Source organism: Pinus tabuliformis, chromosome 8 (genome assembly GCF_031772625.1).
Source record: "Pinus tabuliformis cultivar Carrire ecotype Pingquan chromosome 8, CPIR1, whole genome shotgun sequence".
In the NCBI taxonomy this organism is placed as follows: domain Eukaryota; kingdom Viridiplantae; phylum Streptophyta; class Pinopsida; order Pinales; family Pinaceae; genus Pinus; species Pinus tabuliformis.
In genome coordinates, this window is record NC_142294.1 from 725,402,733 (window position 1) to 725,420,597 (window position 17,865).

A 17,865-nucleotide genomic window follows, 5' to 3' on the forward strand; every position below is an offset into this window, starting at 1 on the left:
TTGACATATTTTAAAACAGATGTAATGTTCAATTTCATGAGATTAATTGAAGAATCTAATCAGAATCTAGTAAGACTCTTCTTTCTTAATGAATAGGGAATTCACAATTCCGAGAAGATAAAGAGCTTTAACTAGAGATAAACAATCAAAATTACGAGACGTCAAACCCTCCATTCAAAAATGTGAATTGCAGAGTTTTCATAATAATGGAGTCAGGTCCTTAAAATCTCGACATTATTCAAGTGATTATTCAAGTGATTGTATCACTTGACTAAATATGTGAGCTATATAAATATCTGAATGGAGGCTTTTGTGAGTAGAGTTATTCAGAGATCTGTCTTCTGGATCCATTACATAAATCTTTTAGATTGCCGATGCACTTTGAACCAGCTAATTTGGTTCATCTAATAGTCCTGAAAATGAACCACATTAGGTGGTTTGAAACACATCAGCAATCTAAAAGATTTATGTGACGGATCTGGAAGACAGATCTCTGAATAGCTATACAAATTTCTAAAGCCAAATCTCTATTTAATTCCCAGTGTCTTACATGTACAAGGGTCAAATGAATGTTGTAGATTGCATATTCTTTAGACATTCTAACATTGAAGACAACTTGAATGAATGAAACTCATCAATGATTGCAAAGTCATGTTGGTACGTAAGAAACCAAATTATGACAAAATCAAATGATTGTGGTAGCATCCGTATAAAAGGATGGAAGTTTTTGCACATACGTCCCCTTCAACCATTTTATAAGTTTTTCAGACTATGATAACTACCTAAAACAAATAACATGTTATTCTTATAAAACATTTTTTTCGAACTATGGTAACTACTTATAAAAACTAACATGTTATTCTTATAAAAGTGCAGTGTTTTAACTCTATCATGCAGCTGCTTCTCCCGAAGAGCTAGCCATCTTGAAAACATATATTGAATCGCCCACACTGATGGTTTTTTCTTTTCCAGCTTTAGGCTTCAATGATTCCTCACAAATCAAATTCTGTCCAAAGAAAACCTGCATAGTGAAATGGTACTTAGTACAATTATGAGAGAGGAAAAGAAACATTTAGATGCCAATAGAAATAAAATTTCTTAAACCAATCTGCTAAGATGAAACTTTGTTAGTTTCTGGTTTCAAGCATGCATATTTAAAACATAACTGAGAGATACATTTGACTTTTCATAAGTCTCAAAAGCTGCACCAAGAATTGTCATAGCTTATTTAAAATTGCATCATATATTTATAATTTGAATCACCTCTCCACGTTTTCTCTTTCCTGAGAATAAGATATCGCCAGATCTAAATTTTGACAAGGTTTCAGTCGGTTCACCTCCTGCAATTCCTGTTTCTTGATTCACAGTAGGCACCTGCACAATAAGGAAACAAAATTTGGCTTCGTAATGTCAAAGGCTTAAAGAAGTATCAACTGTGCATGTAAGCATCTCAGAACAGTTTATGCTATAGTTCATGTATGATTCTTTTTCATTGAATACTGATTCATAACCAGCCCAATTTACTGGTTCTGTGGACAGGGAGAATAACCACATAATGTCTAAAAGGGCAGGAATTTTTTTTTTTAAAAGAGCGAAAATAGTATATCTCACATCCTCCCTATGGAGATGTTGAATGTGTTAGGATAGGTTCAACAATGTAGCTAGTAAATAAGACTTGAAGTAGCAAGAATGTAGCCCCGGGGCTGCAGATCACCTGGCAAAGCATGTTATGTAAAGAATATGAGGTCATTGGTTCAAACTCCAATTTATTTGTGTCCACATTACAGGCAGGCATGTACACCTGGTGGTTATAGTGGTAGTGGACAGAATCGATCTTGTGTCACACGAGTATGAGACCACCTTAGTGGCCCATTCCAGTAGTCACATAAAAAATAGTAAAGTACGTGTTTGTTAGCATAACAAAGTTACTACTTTGTTGCACTGAGGTGCATTCTACAACCCAGTGTGAAGGTGTAATGTCCGTGCCTAATGTCGACATGACATGTGGCATAAATGGCTCAATATAATATTTTTAAAAATAACTACCCATTATAAATGAATGTATAGCATTTGCACTTATGAATCAAAATATAAAAATAAATAAAATGCATTATGTAAGAAAGAAAATTTAATAAAAGAATGCTAAGCATCAATTAATATATCTATACACACATACACACACGTAGATCCATTATCTTGGGAACTTTTAAGCAACGAGATATTTGCATCTCTTACAATGGCCCTATATGATCTGTGAATCAGTGTAATTCTAAAAATATTTTGCACCATCTTCATTTAGTTTCCTTCCTAAAATCTTGAATAAATACTAGGTGGTTTTGTAAAGTCATTCTGAATACCTTTGCATTATGTATTTCGAAGACATGATTCAACTTATTCTACTCACCAAGATAACATTAGTCATTCAAAGTAAATTATAAGATTTCTTCTATGGAGATGAATTTGTGGACTTTAGGGAATTGGTTAAGGGTGTTCATTTTATACTACAACTAGGTAGGAAACATTTTGGGACTGTTACCCACCATTTTGTGGGTAATATCCCTAGGAGAATTTTTTTTTCTCCAAAATGGTCCTCAGCCAGCAGGCAGCAGCCCCTTGCAACCACTACCTAGCTCATTGTGCCATCTTCTCCGCCACCTGAGGCAGCCATGCGGTCCCTAGCCCATCTGCCATGATAGTTTGTTTGAAGGTGGGCCTCCCAAATCTAAAGGTATGCCTTGTCATTTGGAAATTGAGTATTGTAGTTTGCTTATCATGGACACTTCTAAGCATGGATTAATGGGGGGATTCGGCAGAAATAATGGGCTAGGTCTGTGCTTCTGTCCTCTAGACCCCTTTTGGGAATTAACCATGGATTCTAGTTCCATGGGATCTCTTTTACTAACCATTCAGTTCCAGAGATGGTATTTCATGGGAAACCCTGATTTTGGTAGCATGGTCCCAATCATCCGCTTATATTACCTTCTTTCCATTCATCATTACCTCATCCATCATTTCTCCTGCCTAGGTCCACATTCCTCCATGGATCCACATAGGGTTAGCTCATCCCTTCCCCTTGCCCACACCTTGAGTCATGGCCTGGAATGAAGCCCAGAGGTTGATACAGCTGAAAAGAAAGTTAAAAGCATATATGGCCACATTCAATAGGAAAAGTACCACAAAATGCAAAAGACAGTCGGGGAAAAAAATAGCAAGTGGGCAAAAGTCAATACATGAGCTCTACCCCATCATCATGGCCATCACCCTGGTTCCTACAAGTTCTATGAACCTTCTTCATCATATAGGAACCCATAATTGTCCCAACCCTTGGTGGGTGATCAACCACCCCACCTTAAAAGGGGAAATTCACTGCTATATCTTATACATCATGCTCTAATCCCTTGAGCCCCAAGCAGTTAATCAAAAAAAATCATAAAAAGGCAAAAGGCATAAAAGAAGGGTGGAAAAATCAAGGCCAAGGCACCTCATGTACCACGATTGCTCCTTCCTACACGTTAGAAACCCAAGTGTGGGCTTCCCTCTTGTTAGCGACCCTTGTACCCCAACATGGAACCAAGGGCTGCCCCTTCTCATTCCCTACTTCATTCACCTATCTGCCCCATGCCACCACCTTTTGACACATGTACCTCAACTATATTATCCCCTTTAGAAGTAGAAACGACCTAATAGGGTGCTTGGTTAACCCCATTTGAAGTTTAGGAGACATTGGCACATCCCGAAGCCCATTATGGAAGGGCAAGCCATTATGAAGTCCCCAACTGTGGTACATGATTAGGTAAGCTCATTTACTCGATTTCTCTAATGACTTGTTGTACTGGAAGGCTAAGGGACGCATTAAATCTTATGCAGGATTGCAGATGGTTTCCATTTGGGTTTGGTCTCCCTATACGAGGTCCTAATCCTCTACAGGGCTACATTGGCACATGTAGGGTGAACGTTGAGAGCCATGGGCCTCCACAACAGCAGATTTCACTCCAAGGATCCCCACAGCCATTCAGAGATTGCTCCTAGTTCACTTATTGGATGAGGAGGATGCACCTGATCCATCATGCCTAGTCAACCCCAGATCTACACCATACACTTGGCAAATGATCTAGGACTTCCACGATTACCATCATCCTAACCCTTGCAGGCGATCTACAACATCTTCGATTTGTTTGGAGACCCATGAGAACACTTGTGTGCCCCCACATGTCATTTGGAGCACCATAGGTTATTACAAGGGACCAACCCCTTGTCCACTGCTTTTGAGGGTCCTTCTCTTCATTTATGGCACCCATGGACCTCATTAGGCCTCTTAGAGGGCCTTACGACATGCATAGATTATTATTTGACCTCTTGAGAGACTTATTTTTTCATTTATGGGCTAGTTTGGTGGGGCTTGTCACTAAAAGTTGTATTATCATAACATTATTTTATTTTTGGGGTTTATGTAGGCCAAGGAGGCTAATTCGAACTCCTAAGTTGTGTATAAATACAAGTGAGGTGAGATCATTTCTCATCATCACTTTGGTTTTGGATCTCTTATCTCTCTCTTGAGATTTTCACACTTTTTCTAAGGATGAATTGGAGCTTTATGGATGAGTTTTGATGTGTGGATATTGGTCTATCTTCTCTTGGAGCTTCTTTATTGTCAATTGTGAATGGTTGGATATACTCTATTACATGTAAGTACGCACCTTTTGATGTTATTCTTGTTTACTTTTGTCATATATGTTGGATTGGGATTTTCGCTATTCTAGGGCTAATTGCTGCATGCATTTACTGCTTAATATTGTAGAATTTGTTTCTATTATAGCATTCCTCCAACATATGGGCCATGTAATGTGAGCGAAATCTCCTAGGGGTAAAATTTGACCTTGACAAGCCATTCCTCTTGTACATCGAAGTATAAAAGTTGCAAGGTTGCTTCTTCTTGACCTAAAAGGCAAATTGAAGTAATCTTGAGGCCTCCTTGATTGGGAACCAAGAAATCCTACTCTTACTCAACATAGACTCCATTCTCCCAAAGATTAAGGCACTAATATAGCAAGGGTGGTCACTAAAATCGATATTTTCTCACATCCTTCCAGGACTAGCCACATTGGGGTAACTAGGGCATCAATTTCCTGACAAACTAGCCATAAAAAAAAATCGATCTCCTAGGGTCTCCTGCGTTGGGCTTTCCTCTAGCTCTTCTCCAATTTTGAAGCCATTTCGACGATGGAGTTGGGAGAAAAGTCAAGCCCTAGCTCTGGGATCAAAACTTGCCCTGCCATCCCCAAGGCTAGCACCTCATAGGGTCAAGACAACTTCTTCAAGATAAATTATTTACTTGATCCTTTCCCAACCTTGTTTAGGGTAATAATATCATTAGTTGCTTCATACTTTCCTCATACCCTAGACCGGGTCCACTTGGCCCCATATGGTCCCGTTCCGTTAAAGGACCATTCTTCAAGAACCATCCGGGATACCAATTCTAACAAGGATTTTAGGGATAGGGAAACTCCTTCACAAGTCTTATCCCATAAACCTAACGCTCAAATCCTCTTTTCCTTTCCCTAGAATACATAGTACCTTGCTTAGAAAGCAAGCAAGCTCGATCCTTAAGACACCTTATGAAAGCAAATGTAAGGTTGCCCCTTTACCCAAGGTTGTATACATAAATTCCCACTACTTAGCTATGGCATGTGAAATGTTATGATCTTAAAGGTAAATCACCAGAGTAAATGACACGAGTTAATGACATCACTATTGGCACCCTCAATGTAGCATGGTGCTCCTCTCTGGCCTTATTTGCCTTTCATGTTAAGATCTTGCAAAATTTATAATCTCCAAGTATATGCCCTAGAACATATAAGCAAATAAAATTACACAAAATAACCACAACATTTACATAGAATAAAGACAAAGACTTCCAAAAATTGGAGCTAGCTTGCTCATAAGCACTTCCCTTTTCTCACCATCCCAAACCAAGTTACAAATGGAGAGAACAAACCCTTCTCCCTCATACAATAAACAATTGTTTCCTTAGATCCATTAGTTCTCCTAGGAATTATTATAAACAATAATCTCTACAAACCTTTTACTAAAAGTAGAAAGAGTTTGTTGAGATCCACAATCTCCTCTAAAAGGTCACAATAAAATAATCTAGGAAACAACTAACTAACTCCAAGAACTAAGTCAACACTGAATATATAATGGAGTTAGTTGTCATAATCTCCCAAAATAGTAAGAAGTGGTAACAACCTCCTTAACAACCTTCCCTAAAAATAACATAAGCATGTAACTCTTCTTCAATGTAGTTATGTCCACATACATGGTTTGGTCAATTTGTTGAAGGCAGCCCAACAAACATTCCAGAGGCCAAATCATTTGTGGGATGAAGCAATCCAAGTAAATTTTTGATGTGACATAGTTTGAAAAGTAGGAAGCAGCCCCTTGATTTTGTACTTGCATGATCTAGACCCAATATGCATAAACCATAGTTGTACAACATCTTCACAAGTAGTGTGTGGTCGTCAATAAAAAATGAGTATTGGCTTGGTCATAACCAACACATATGCTTCAATGAGATGATGGCTCCATCCACATCCATTAGAGGTTCAAATAAGCAGCACTTGAACAAATGTGGATGATGGTTATTGAAAAGGCAGCTAATGAAGCTAAGGGGGCGCCACACAACTCCAACCTTGCAAACTTATGACATGCCAAGGTTAAAAAATGAGAGGGAAGCCACTTCATATATGTTCCTTTTAAGTCAACACCATCTTTGTGAAGTGTGGGGGGACAACCCTATATGATATCACCCCATGGTCCCACCGTTTCCTTCATAAAATCGTTATAAGTGCACCCTTCATATACTTGAATGTAAATTTGTCACACTACAGTTTGGCTTAGTGAAGGGGCCAAAGGGGAGGCCTGTTTCAAAACATGACATCACTTTTACATCATTTCTTTTTTTAGAACTCGCTTTAGTGGGTACTTTGGTGTATGATCATGAGAAGAAGTGGCTATTGGAAGTAATGCTTCCATGTGTTTTAGGTTGTTGTGTATTGTCATCATGAGTCCCTAGGTGTGATTCCAGAAGTAGTTATTTCCCTATGTGTGTGAGTTGTCTATGAGTCATAGATCCACCTTCTTCAGATCTTATCATCTAGAAGTTGGTGATCTACAATTATATATGTAATTTGTTATGTGCTTAATAACAATATAGAGTGTGTTTCACGTTGTGTGTAATCACTCTTTGATCTCTCTCTGCTCTCTCATTTTTTTCTATCATGGTATCAAAGTCTGTTCTAGCCTGACTCCTTCATGGGAGCGCCAAGAAGATGTGAGATAACCTTGAGTTTATTGATCCTATGTAAATAGACTAGTTGAGTATTTGATTTCAGTGTTTCTCTGTGTAAATTAATTCATGTGTGTAGATCTGGAGTCCAATAAAAATTGTTGGGCATGATTGTGAGAAGGAACCAGAGTGTGAAATCATTGTCCAAGAGTGTATACATGCTGCTGTTAAAGGAATATAGTAATCAGGACTGGGTGCTGCAATTTTCTTCATTGCTATTACAAAAGACGCTGACAAGTTGATTCCTTGGCACTTAAAAGAATGGGACGACCTGCCCGAAAAACTTGCTGATATCAAAAGGCCGCAAACTTAATACATGAAGGTGGTGTTAGAAAAGGTAACTATGTTCAGTCTTCAATAACGTACTTGAGTCATTATGTAATGTACTTGTCAAAAGAATAAAGAAAATAATTTTTATTATTGTAACAATGACTTATTAAAGCATGGGTTTCATGCTTGGGTCATCATTATATTAGTCAAAGTCCCCATTGTGGACTCCTAGGATTAATATCGAGTTTATAGAGTCATTGTATATTCGAAGAGACCCTTCTTGGGCTTTCAAATCATGTAGAAATGTTTTGTATCAAGTCAAATATGAATTATGTGTCCTCCACATCATGTTGGCCTAAGGAAGATCAAGTTGGCCTAAGGACCCCCATTCGACCCACAAGAAGCCTATATATTGAAAGAGGTCGAAGTCATTTGCATCGCTCACTCTCAAGGAAGTTCGATATCTCAAGAAGAGTCGGAGAAGTGCGAAGTCTGTTGTCGAGAGGACAAAAGAAGCGGGAGTTTGGGGGAATCTCTAGAGAAGAAGAAAATTGAGTTTTTGGTGTCTCTCTCTCTGTTTCGTGGTCTGGGTTGGGAGATCGATGTTGAATTTTCTGATTCTATCCGTTAGAAAATTAATCTGTATTTTGTTGGTTTATTTCTTCTACTTGTAAATTCTGAACAAGTTATTTAAAACATTTAAATACCGAAATAAACACAATACAGTCACAACATCTACAAATCATCAGCTAAAAGAAAACAAACACACAAGTGACACCGTTATTTTTGGACAAATGTCCCCAGAAAAACCCAAAGCGGGAAAATTGTCGTAGTGATTTTGAGGGTATATTATTATGCAGTATTTCCTTGAGTACAACTGGGTGCCTAATCGGCTCACTTGACAAAGAAAAATTACACGGTAGCAATACCTCTCTATTCAGAAACAGGTATTCAGAAAACCTATCCCACGAAACCCTCTCCGGCAACTCTAAAGCTCAGCACTGGCCCTTCTGGCCTCTATGTCAGCCTCCTGTTGCACTACGTTAGCCCTAGGGCCCTCTCTGTTAGCCCTCTGAGGCACTGCGCAACCTCTAGGACCCTCTGTGTCACACCTACAGCCTTCTGCGTGGATGACGCAGTCCCTTTGGCCTCTGCGTTGTCTTTGCTAGGCTCTGCGTGGCCTGCACTCGCTGCTGCCTCTCGCTCTCTGCTTCTGCACTGGTCTCTTGGAACCTATGAAACCGGATTCGCTCAAAACCATGGACGAATCGCGAATCGGTCGAATCGGACACGATTCTATGCCGATTCGTGTCAGGATTGGAGGGCACGTCGTGTCCTATTGTGGCACGTCGTGTCCCGTAACGTGCCCCAATTTGCAAATCGTGTCTCGATTCGGAATAGCGAGTCCTGGTTTTGCGATTCGTTTTGAGGGTTTGCGATTCGTTTTGAGGGTTCTGCAACGTTAAAAAGGGGCGTCCCTCTCAGCGTATTCACTCATTCTTTGTTGCTGCACGAGGAGCGGACCGCGAACGACCACAGTCCACCCAACGTCAGGCATCGACGACGCATCGTTAAACTGCAGGTAAGCCGCACAGGCATCGTTTGTTTACCAGATAAACCAACTAGTTTGTTTACTTCCCAATATCAATCGTGTACTGGCATGAAACTTCTGGATATATGAAAGACCCCGATAACACTTGGAAAGTTGAAACGAGTTAAGTTAATGGATAAGCTTTTCGTATGATATCAATGCAAAAATAAACCTACTCATATCTCTTGATATCAAATGCTATTGGGCCATGTTCCTAACCAATGCGGATAATATTGTCCGTCACTCGGAACCCATAGCATCCACCTATTCCGCTGATGCTGCTTTTTGACAAAAACTGCTTCACAGTGACATGATGTTTGTTGCCCAACTGATTTAAATTTTAAATTGATCATCATGCACGCCAAGCTTTACTATAATTTATTCTCAGTCTCACATAACGGAAGGATAGCTGTAGACTTCTGTTTGTTTTTTATCTCAAAGAACACGATAATGTTTTCTCAGTTTTCGTCTTTGTCTAATTTTAGTAGAGTGATTAATAACCACTGGTCTAGAATCAGTCCCTAAAACAAACAAAGTAGTTACCTTAAAGGAGAAGAGAAGTCGCAGTGAATAAACACATTATAGGCCTAGGTTTAATGGCCTTTGCAGTGACTATGAAAAGCCCTAACCAGAGGAATGCAGTCACTAGATAAAAGATCAAAAAAATTGTAATTTATGGCAAATCTATTATCAAAGAACACCAAATTAAAAAGAATCCTTTGAGAACTCATCCAGAGACTATTTGAAGCAAGAAAGCAGTAATAAAAGTCTATTTGTCATTTGAAGATCTGCAGCAGCATACTGTGATAATTTATACTAATTGCGGCAACAGGAAATCTATTCTTCTAATTGTAAATTAAATTACTATAGATGTATCATGTAGCAGTAGCAATAGTGTCCAAACAAATATAAATGAATCCGGATCTGCTGTGGATACAGAAGGCTGAAAAGTTGAAAACTTTTGTACAAAGTTTAACAATGCCCCATTGCCCATATTCTGTGATCTGACAGCAGTTTGTTCATTTTTTTTACAGGTTGAGGTAACATGGCTCAATCAAAGGCAGGGGCAGCAAGGAAGGGCAAGAATGTCATGGGTAGAGATGCTCTTCCTCCCCCAATATCATCAGAGTCTGCTGCAAGTAATGTTGAGGGAAGAGGACTTAAAGACAATGAAAAATATCCATTGTGGAAATATGTCACAAGAGAGGATGGGCCAAACAACAAGGGAAAGGGAGGAGGCAATGTGCAATGGAAATGCAACTATTGTAACATTTCTTTCAAAAGCACGTATTACCGTGTGAAATCACATTTGTTGGCTATACCTGGTTGTGGGATTGGATCTTGTAAAGTTATTACTTCACAACAGAGAAAAGAATTGGAAAAGGAGGCCAATGTTGGTATGGAACATGTGGCACTGGCTTCAAAATCAAAAGCACCCAAGGGCAAGAATGAAGACCCCCTTCCATTTTTGAGGAAAGCCACCACCAAATTTCCATTTGAGAGTTCTACTTCTACTGGGGGACAAGCATTAAAAAGAAGATCACTTGGTCCAATGGACATGATTTTCCAAAAAGAGAGACGAGAAGAGCTTGATCTCACCATTGCCTTCTTCTTCTATCAAAACTTCATATCATTTAATGTTGCACGTTCACCTTTATTTGTTGAGATGTGTCGAGCTCTAACTCAAGGGGCTCCAGCAAGGTATGTGCCTCCTGGGTCAGAGAAACTGAGAACCACATTGTTGACGAAGGCAAAAAAAGAGGTGCAAAAAATGCTCGAGCCTATTAAGGCATCATGGCCAACATCTGGGGTTAGCATTGTTTCTGATGGATGGACAGATCCAGCACGACACCCAATCATCAACTTCATGGTGTCTTCCTTGAATGGTCCAGTTTTCCTGAAAGCAGTGGATACACTTGGCGAATACAAGGATGCACAATTTATGGGTGAGTTATTTATTAGAGTTGTTGAAGAGGTAGGTGTTGATTCTTGTGTGCAAATCATTACAGATAATGCACCTGTTTGCAAGGCGGCTGGCATGATTGTGGAAGCTAAATATCCACAAGTGTTTTGGACACCTTGCATTGCCCATTCATTGAACTTAGCACTGAAATCCATTGCTTCTGATGTGCTTTGGATTGGAAGCATTATTGAGGATGCAAGACATATACGTAACTTTGTGCAAAATCATACAAATGCCCTCACTATCTACAAGGAGTACAGCAATCTATCATTGTTGAAGATTGCTGATACACGGTTTGCATCTTCATTCATGATGTTGAAGAGGTTGAGGGAGGTCAAGATTGCTCTTGGGTCCATGGTTATTTCTGAGTTTTGGTCTTTTTGGAGAAAGACAGATCAGGCAGCCTCTAAAAGAGTGAAGGACACGGTACTAGATGATGCTTGGTGGGAGAGGGTAGATCTAATTATTCGGATCATGGACCCTATCATCTCTTTGCTTCGAGTTGCAGATACATACAAACCCATCCTAGGAGAGGTTTATGAGGGATGGGATTCCATGATTGAGTCTGTGAGGAGCATTATTCTACAGAGTGAGTGCCCCCCGTATGAGACATCACCAGAGGTCTTCTGCGATACCATACATGATATTCTTGTCCGCAGATGGGACAAGAATTGTACACCTTTACATTGTTTGGCTCACTCATTGAACCCCAAATACTACAGCCATGAGTGGCTGAATGGTGGACCTTCCCGCAGATTCCCTCCTCACATGGATGGTGAAATCTCACAGGGGAGGAAAGAGGCATTGAAGCGGATTTATCAGGATAGTGCATTGCTTGCTGAGGTGGAGGATGCCTTTGCAGAGTTTTCCACTGGCACTGGTCGATTTGGAGGTTATGATGTGATTAGAGACAGGGGGCTTAAGAAGCCCTACTCTTGGTGGGCAAATCATGGGGCAACAAGCCCTCCTCTTCAGCAGTTAGCCATGAGGCTCCTCTCTCAGGTGACTTCATCCTCTTGTTGTGAGAGGAATTGGAGCACATATGGGAATTTGCATACTGTGAAGAAGAACAGGCTTGAGCAGTCCAGGGCAGAGACAATGGTGTATGTGCACACCAACCTTCGTCTTATTTACAGGCAGAGGGAAGAGTGGTTGAGGGGAAAGACAAAGATGTGGGATGTCTTTCCTGAAGATATGGGTCTGGACGCCACTGTTGAGTTGGCATTGGCCAACATGGATCTCGGTGATCCAGTGCTAGACCCTATTAGTTTTGATGACTTAGAGGGGTCAACCTCCATACCAGCAGATGCAGAGGCGACTATGGATACAGGGGAGGAGGAGGATGCAGAGGAGAGCAGTGGGGACCATGATGATGGGGACAGTGATGCTGATTCTGATGCTGATTGATGCCTTGAGGCTTGTATACCTATAGTTGTTTTATATTTTCTATTTCTATTTGCCATTGGCATTGCACCAACACTACCTATGTAACAGATTTTGATTTGATGACTTAATGAGAAAACTACAGTTGTCAGTGTGTTTATCTTACTATCTTGTAGTTGTAAGTTGTCTTTCAGTTATGAATTATGAATCATGATTTAAATTTTTAATAGATTTATGATTTATCATTTATGTGACCAGTACCACTGACATTTATTTGAATTTTGTATGTACTATGCATGCTAATAGCTATAGATGAAGATCTATGTTTGAAATCAATAAATTTGTATCATTAATTAAAATTTGTGTAAGAAATATGCTAATAACTAATTTTTAATATATATATATATATATTTTTTTTAATAAAATAATATATAACGTGTCCTAACGTGTCATGTTCCGGGGGTCAGCGTGTCCCGAATCCGACACCACGAATCCCGAATCCTACGTGTCCCGAATCCCCGTGTCAGGTGACTTAGCTTGGAACTGTCTCTGCGTCTCTGCCAAGTACCCACTGCCCCTTGCTGCTGATCATTAATTCACTTTTTCTTAGCAACCCCGCTCTAACAAAATAAATGACTGATCACTCTAGTGCATTCTCCAACTAACCCTCAAGCCTCCTCTTATAGTTTTCTCGTTGGTCCTTCAACAGGCAAGATTAAATCTATAATCAACAGCTAAGATTAGATTTGGCTTGATCCATGGCTTTTGGAACCTTCTAACCCAGTTTTATATTAATACCCATTAATATTTTATTTTTCGTAAGTTTAGACTTAGGAACTCCATTAAAAATATTAGTTATTTTAATATTTCCCAAACCGGTTACAATCTGTCCAAACCATTTCTGGGTCTTGGAGATCTCATGTGCTTTAGCCTCTCCACCAATTTTCATGGCTATAGTGCATCCGATGCTACCCCAAATCAACAATCCCTCTTAGCGAGGACTGTGCTCTAGTAATACTCCTCACTGAAAATCAAACTAGTTATCCGGCACTGGTACCTGTGCTAATGCTAGGCCTCCCCGCCCAACATCCTCTACATTGTTGCATCCTGTACTACTGCCCATGGCCCTGCCACTGCCATCACTGCATCCGTACGGCATCTCCCTCTGCATCCGTGTTGTCGTTGGTCCATTCTCCCAACACTGCATCTGCACTACATCCCCCTCTCATCATGCTACTGCACTACAACTCAATTACTGAGAAGTAAGTAGATCCACCCAACTTCTAACATCCCTGTCAGGCTAGAAACACTTCCGATGCTGAAACTCTTTCTGCAACTAACAAGTGATCCCTCTACTGACCTCTGCGCTACTACAACAACTCCCTGCTTCTCGCACCATTGCACACCTCTTTGTGCCATCCTGCATCGTTGCAACACTCCCGTGCCTCTCGCACTGTTGCAGCCTGCTAGCCTCGCGCTGCCCAGGGACTCCTGCACTGTAGCACTCTCTGTCGCTTCATCCGCATTCGTTTCTACCGACATCTACCAGTCCTGCTTCTCTCTCCTCGGGGCTTCCGTAGCAAGGTATAATCCAAGAGGTTGGGTACCTCAAGGATCCAGCCCCTCATTGCCTGTAGTCCTTCTGACACAAGCTCGATGTCTCCCCACTTCTTCTCTAGTTGCACATGAGCACTCATGGCACAATCGTCATCCTCCTCAACTTCTTTCTCTGCCTTCGTTGGCACTTCCTTAGACTCAAAAGCCTCTCCCTTGTTCTTCTTCCTTGGACACTGGTTCACATAGTGACCCAGTTCCCCACAGTGGAAGCACTTGACCTTTGAGAGGTCCTTCTTCTTCCTCTTCTCCTGCTTTCCCACAGATGCCAGAGCTGCATCCTCTTCCTCTTCCTTGATCTTGACCCCTTTGCTACTACTTCCCGTCTTGGTCAGCCGTCTGATCTCTTCTTGGCGAAGAGTCGCCCACAATTCTTCCCAATCTGGAAGACTTGTCCTGCCCAGTGTGCTTTGGACAAATGTCTCCCACTCCTCGGAGACAACGTTAAGTGTAGTCCTCATCAACCCCTGATCCGGCATGGCCCCTATGGAAGTCAGTTGGTCCCGGATCTCCTTCAACTGACCTAGGAAGAGACCTATCTGCTCCCCCTTCTGCATCTAGTATGACCTTAGCTAATTCTCCAGTAACATCTTCCTCTGCACGGAAGTATGTTGGTACAATGTCTTCAAGGTGTCCCACATCTCCTTTGTCACCTACTTCTCGACAATATGTTGGACCACATGATTCTTGACCCCATCAAGGATGATGCATTTTGCCTTGGCCATTGCCTCCTCGTACCTTTCATTAGCTACTGGGTCAACTGGGATAGCCATTACTCTCAAGGTGAAGCCCTTGATGCGATGTCTGTCTAGAATGGATAGGATCCTGGCCTTCCAGACCATAAAGTTGGGTGCTCCGTCTAGCCTATCCTGATCCCTCAGCCCATTCACGACCATCTCTCTACTCCTATCGACTCCTCTGAGTCTCTCTACTTCTCGCCTAGAATCTCTTTTCAATTCCTGCTGAGTCTCTCTACTTCCCGTCTGAAAGTTCTCTTCTGGACTCCCTTTGAGTCTCGATTTCCCTCCTAGAAATCCTTCTGCCAACCGTCAAGTTGCCCCTCTCCGATCGTCTGTGTAACTGCAACACTAATCCAAATTCCTTGGCTAGAAATCCGCCTCAGCAGCAACTCCCTCTACCTTGGTTTTGCCCTGTTAGGTACTGTTCTAACCACAGTTCCCCACCAGCTTTGCTCCTGCAAACTACCCACAGCTTCCTTCGCCCCAGCAACTGAAGGATGCCTCTTGGCTCTGCGCAATCTTGACACTGGCAAAAAAATCTCCCTCGGCCATTGCATCAAGCCTCCTGGTCTCTGCACGGCTCTGCGTGAGCCTCTCTCTGCCCTCAGCCTCTGTGCTAGCCTTTCTCTGGCCCGGACTGATGTTGCAGTCCCTCTGTGTCAACCCTTCCTCTATCGCTTTCTGCAAGGATCAACTCTGTCACTCCAGATAGCTAAATCTGCTACAAATGCTCTGCTTAGTTGATGCTTGCAGCTTTCCTGTGATCTGCAACCATGCTCTGATACCATGTTGAATTTTCTAAGTCTATCTGTTAGAAAATTAATATGTATTCTGCTGGTCTATTTCTTCTACTTGTAAATTTTGAACAAGTTATTTAAAACATTTAAATACCGAAATAAACACAATACAGTCACGACTCACAACATCTACAGATCATCAACTGAAAGAAAACAAACACACAAGTGACACCATTAATTTTGGACAAATGTCCCCAGAAAAACCCAATGCAGGGGAAAACCGGTGCAACTATTCTGAGGGTATATTATTATGCAGTATTTCCTTGAGTACAACTGGGTGCCTAATCGACTCACCCAACAGAGAAAAATTACAAGGCAGCAATACTTCTCTATTCGGAAACAGGTATTCAAAAAACCTGTCCCACGAAACCCTCTCCGTTGACTCTGAAGCTCAGTGCTGGCCCTTCTAGCCTCTGCGTCAACCTCCTGCTGCATTGTGCCAGCCCCATGACCCTCTGCGTCAACCCTCTAAGGCACTGCACAGCCTCTGGGACCCTCTGCGTCACTCCTACAGCCTTTTGCGTGGATGATGCAGTCCCTCTGGCCTCTGCATTGTTTCTATTGGGCTCTGCATGGCCTCAACTGGTTGCTGCCTCTCGCTCTCTACTTCTGCGTTGGTCTCTTGGCACTGTCTCTGCCTCTCTGCCCAATACCCACTGCCCCTCGCCGTTGAGCACTGATTCACTTTTGCTTAGCAACCCCGCTCTAGCAAAATGAATCACTGATCACTGTGGTGTATTCTCCAACTGACCCTCAAGCCTCCTCTTATACTTTTCTCGTTGGCTTTCAAAGGCCCAGATTAAATCTCTAATCAATGGTTAAGATTAGATTTGGCTTGATCCATGACTTTTGGAGCCTTCTAACCTAGTTTTATATTAATATCCATTAATATTTTATTTTTCCTAAGTTTAGACTTAGGAACTCCATTAAAAATATTAATTATTTTAATATCTCCCAAACCGAGAACCATCTGTCCAAACCATTTCTAGGTCTTGGAGCTCTCATGTGCTTTAGCCTCTGCACCAATTTTCATGGCTAGAGCACATCTGATGCTACCCCAAATCAACAATCGAAGTCTCCTAAGATTTCATTGTTTCCAGAAGTTGCTGCCTAGTCGAAGATGTTGGAAGGGGTCGAAGATCTTGGAGGCTGACATGGTGTGGAGGGAAAGTCTGATCTTGGTCGAAGATAAAGAGTTTCAAAGAATACTATTGAAAAGAAGAATTATCTTGACTGGGTTTCCCCTCAAGGGGGGTTTTTCCTTGGCATGTTCCTATATCTTGTGTCTCTTGTTTTTGGAATCTTCATATGTGTATAATTTCTTGATGAAAGATAAGATAATAAATAAGTAAAAGAAGCCAACACACTCACAAGTAATTATCAAGAAAGGAGAATCAAACCGTAAATCTTTGATTTTCCAACATGGTTTCAGCTCTATATAATAAAGCTGGATTTTGTTGCTGCATTTCTCATTGTTCCCCATGTTGTGTTATTTTTAGTGAGATTGCCATAAAAATTTTGGGTTCATTGTTTCTATCAATTTTCAGTGTTTTGGTTATGTTTCTTGGCAAAAATTGTGCAGAGTCGAAACCCACATGAAATTAAGTGAATTGTAATTTTGTGTGAAGTGAGTGTTCTAATTTTTTCTCCTTTGGGACATTACAGTGGTATCAGAGCCTTGGTCTTGGCTCAGCCTGCAGGTTTTTCAATTTTCAGTTGCAACTATTATTGTTGAAGAATTTGGCGGAGAAGTCGAAACCCACTTTCTTGTAGCCATGGCCGTATTAAAATTGCATTTGGAAAGTCGAAAGCCAAGTTGTTTTAATTTTTATGAGGGCCTTGAAATAATTTTGAAGAGCGGATGTATGAAACCCCAAAGCCGCATATGAAATTTGAAGACCAAAGGGCCCATCTCACAAGTGAAGGATGAATTTAATCATCTGTTGAAGTTGCTCTGGTGTTGTGTCAGTTGTTGCATATGGTGCGACTGTTATAGCTAAATTTCGTGTTATTTAGATAGGGCCAATTTGGCGGTTGTTTTATCTTAACGCATAAGCTGCGAGTTGCACAATTGTTGAGTCGAAGTTGAGACAACCGAATTTTCCAGATGCTAGTGACTGCACATGGATCTGATTGATGGAACTATATGTAGAGCAATTCAT

The 17,865-nt window shown here is 41.0% G+C and overlaps 1 protein-coding gene across 1 annotated transcript in view; it reads right to left on the bottom strand.

Annotated features, from left to right (window-relative positions):
• Positions 1–621: 621 nt before the first annotated feature.
• Positions 622–17,865, bottom strand: part of LOC149237635 (uncharacterized) — a 262,020-nt gene continuing 244,776 nt past the window's right edge. The window contains exons 7-8 of the mRNA XM_089372729.1: positions 1,264–1,374; positions 622–1,021 (exon numbers count right to left, since the gene is read on the bottom strand). Coding sequence (XP_089228855.1) covers positions 890–1,021; positions 1,264–1,374 — 243 coding nt within the window. The 3' untranslated portion in view covers positions 622–889. The remainder of the gene's footprint in view (positions 1,022–1,263; positions 1,375–17,865) is intronic.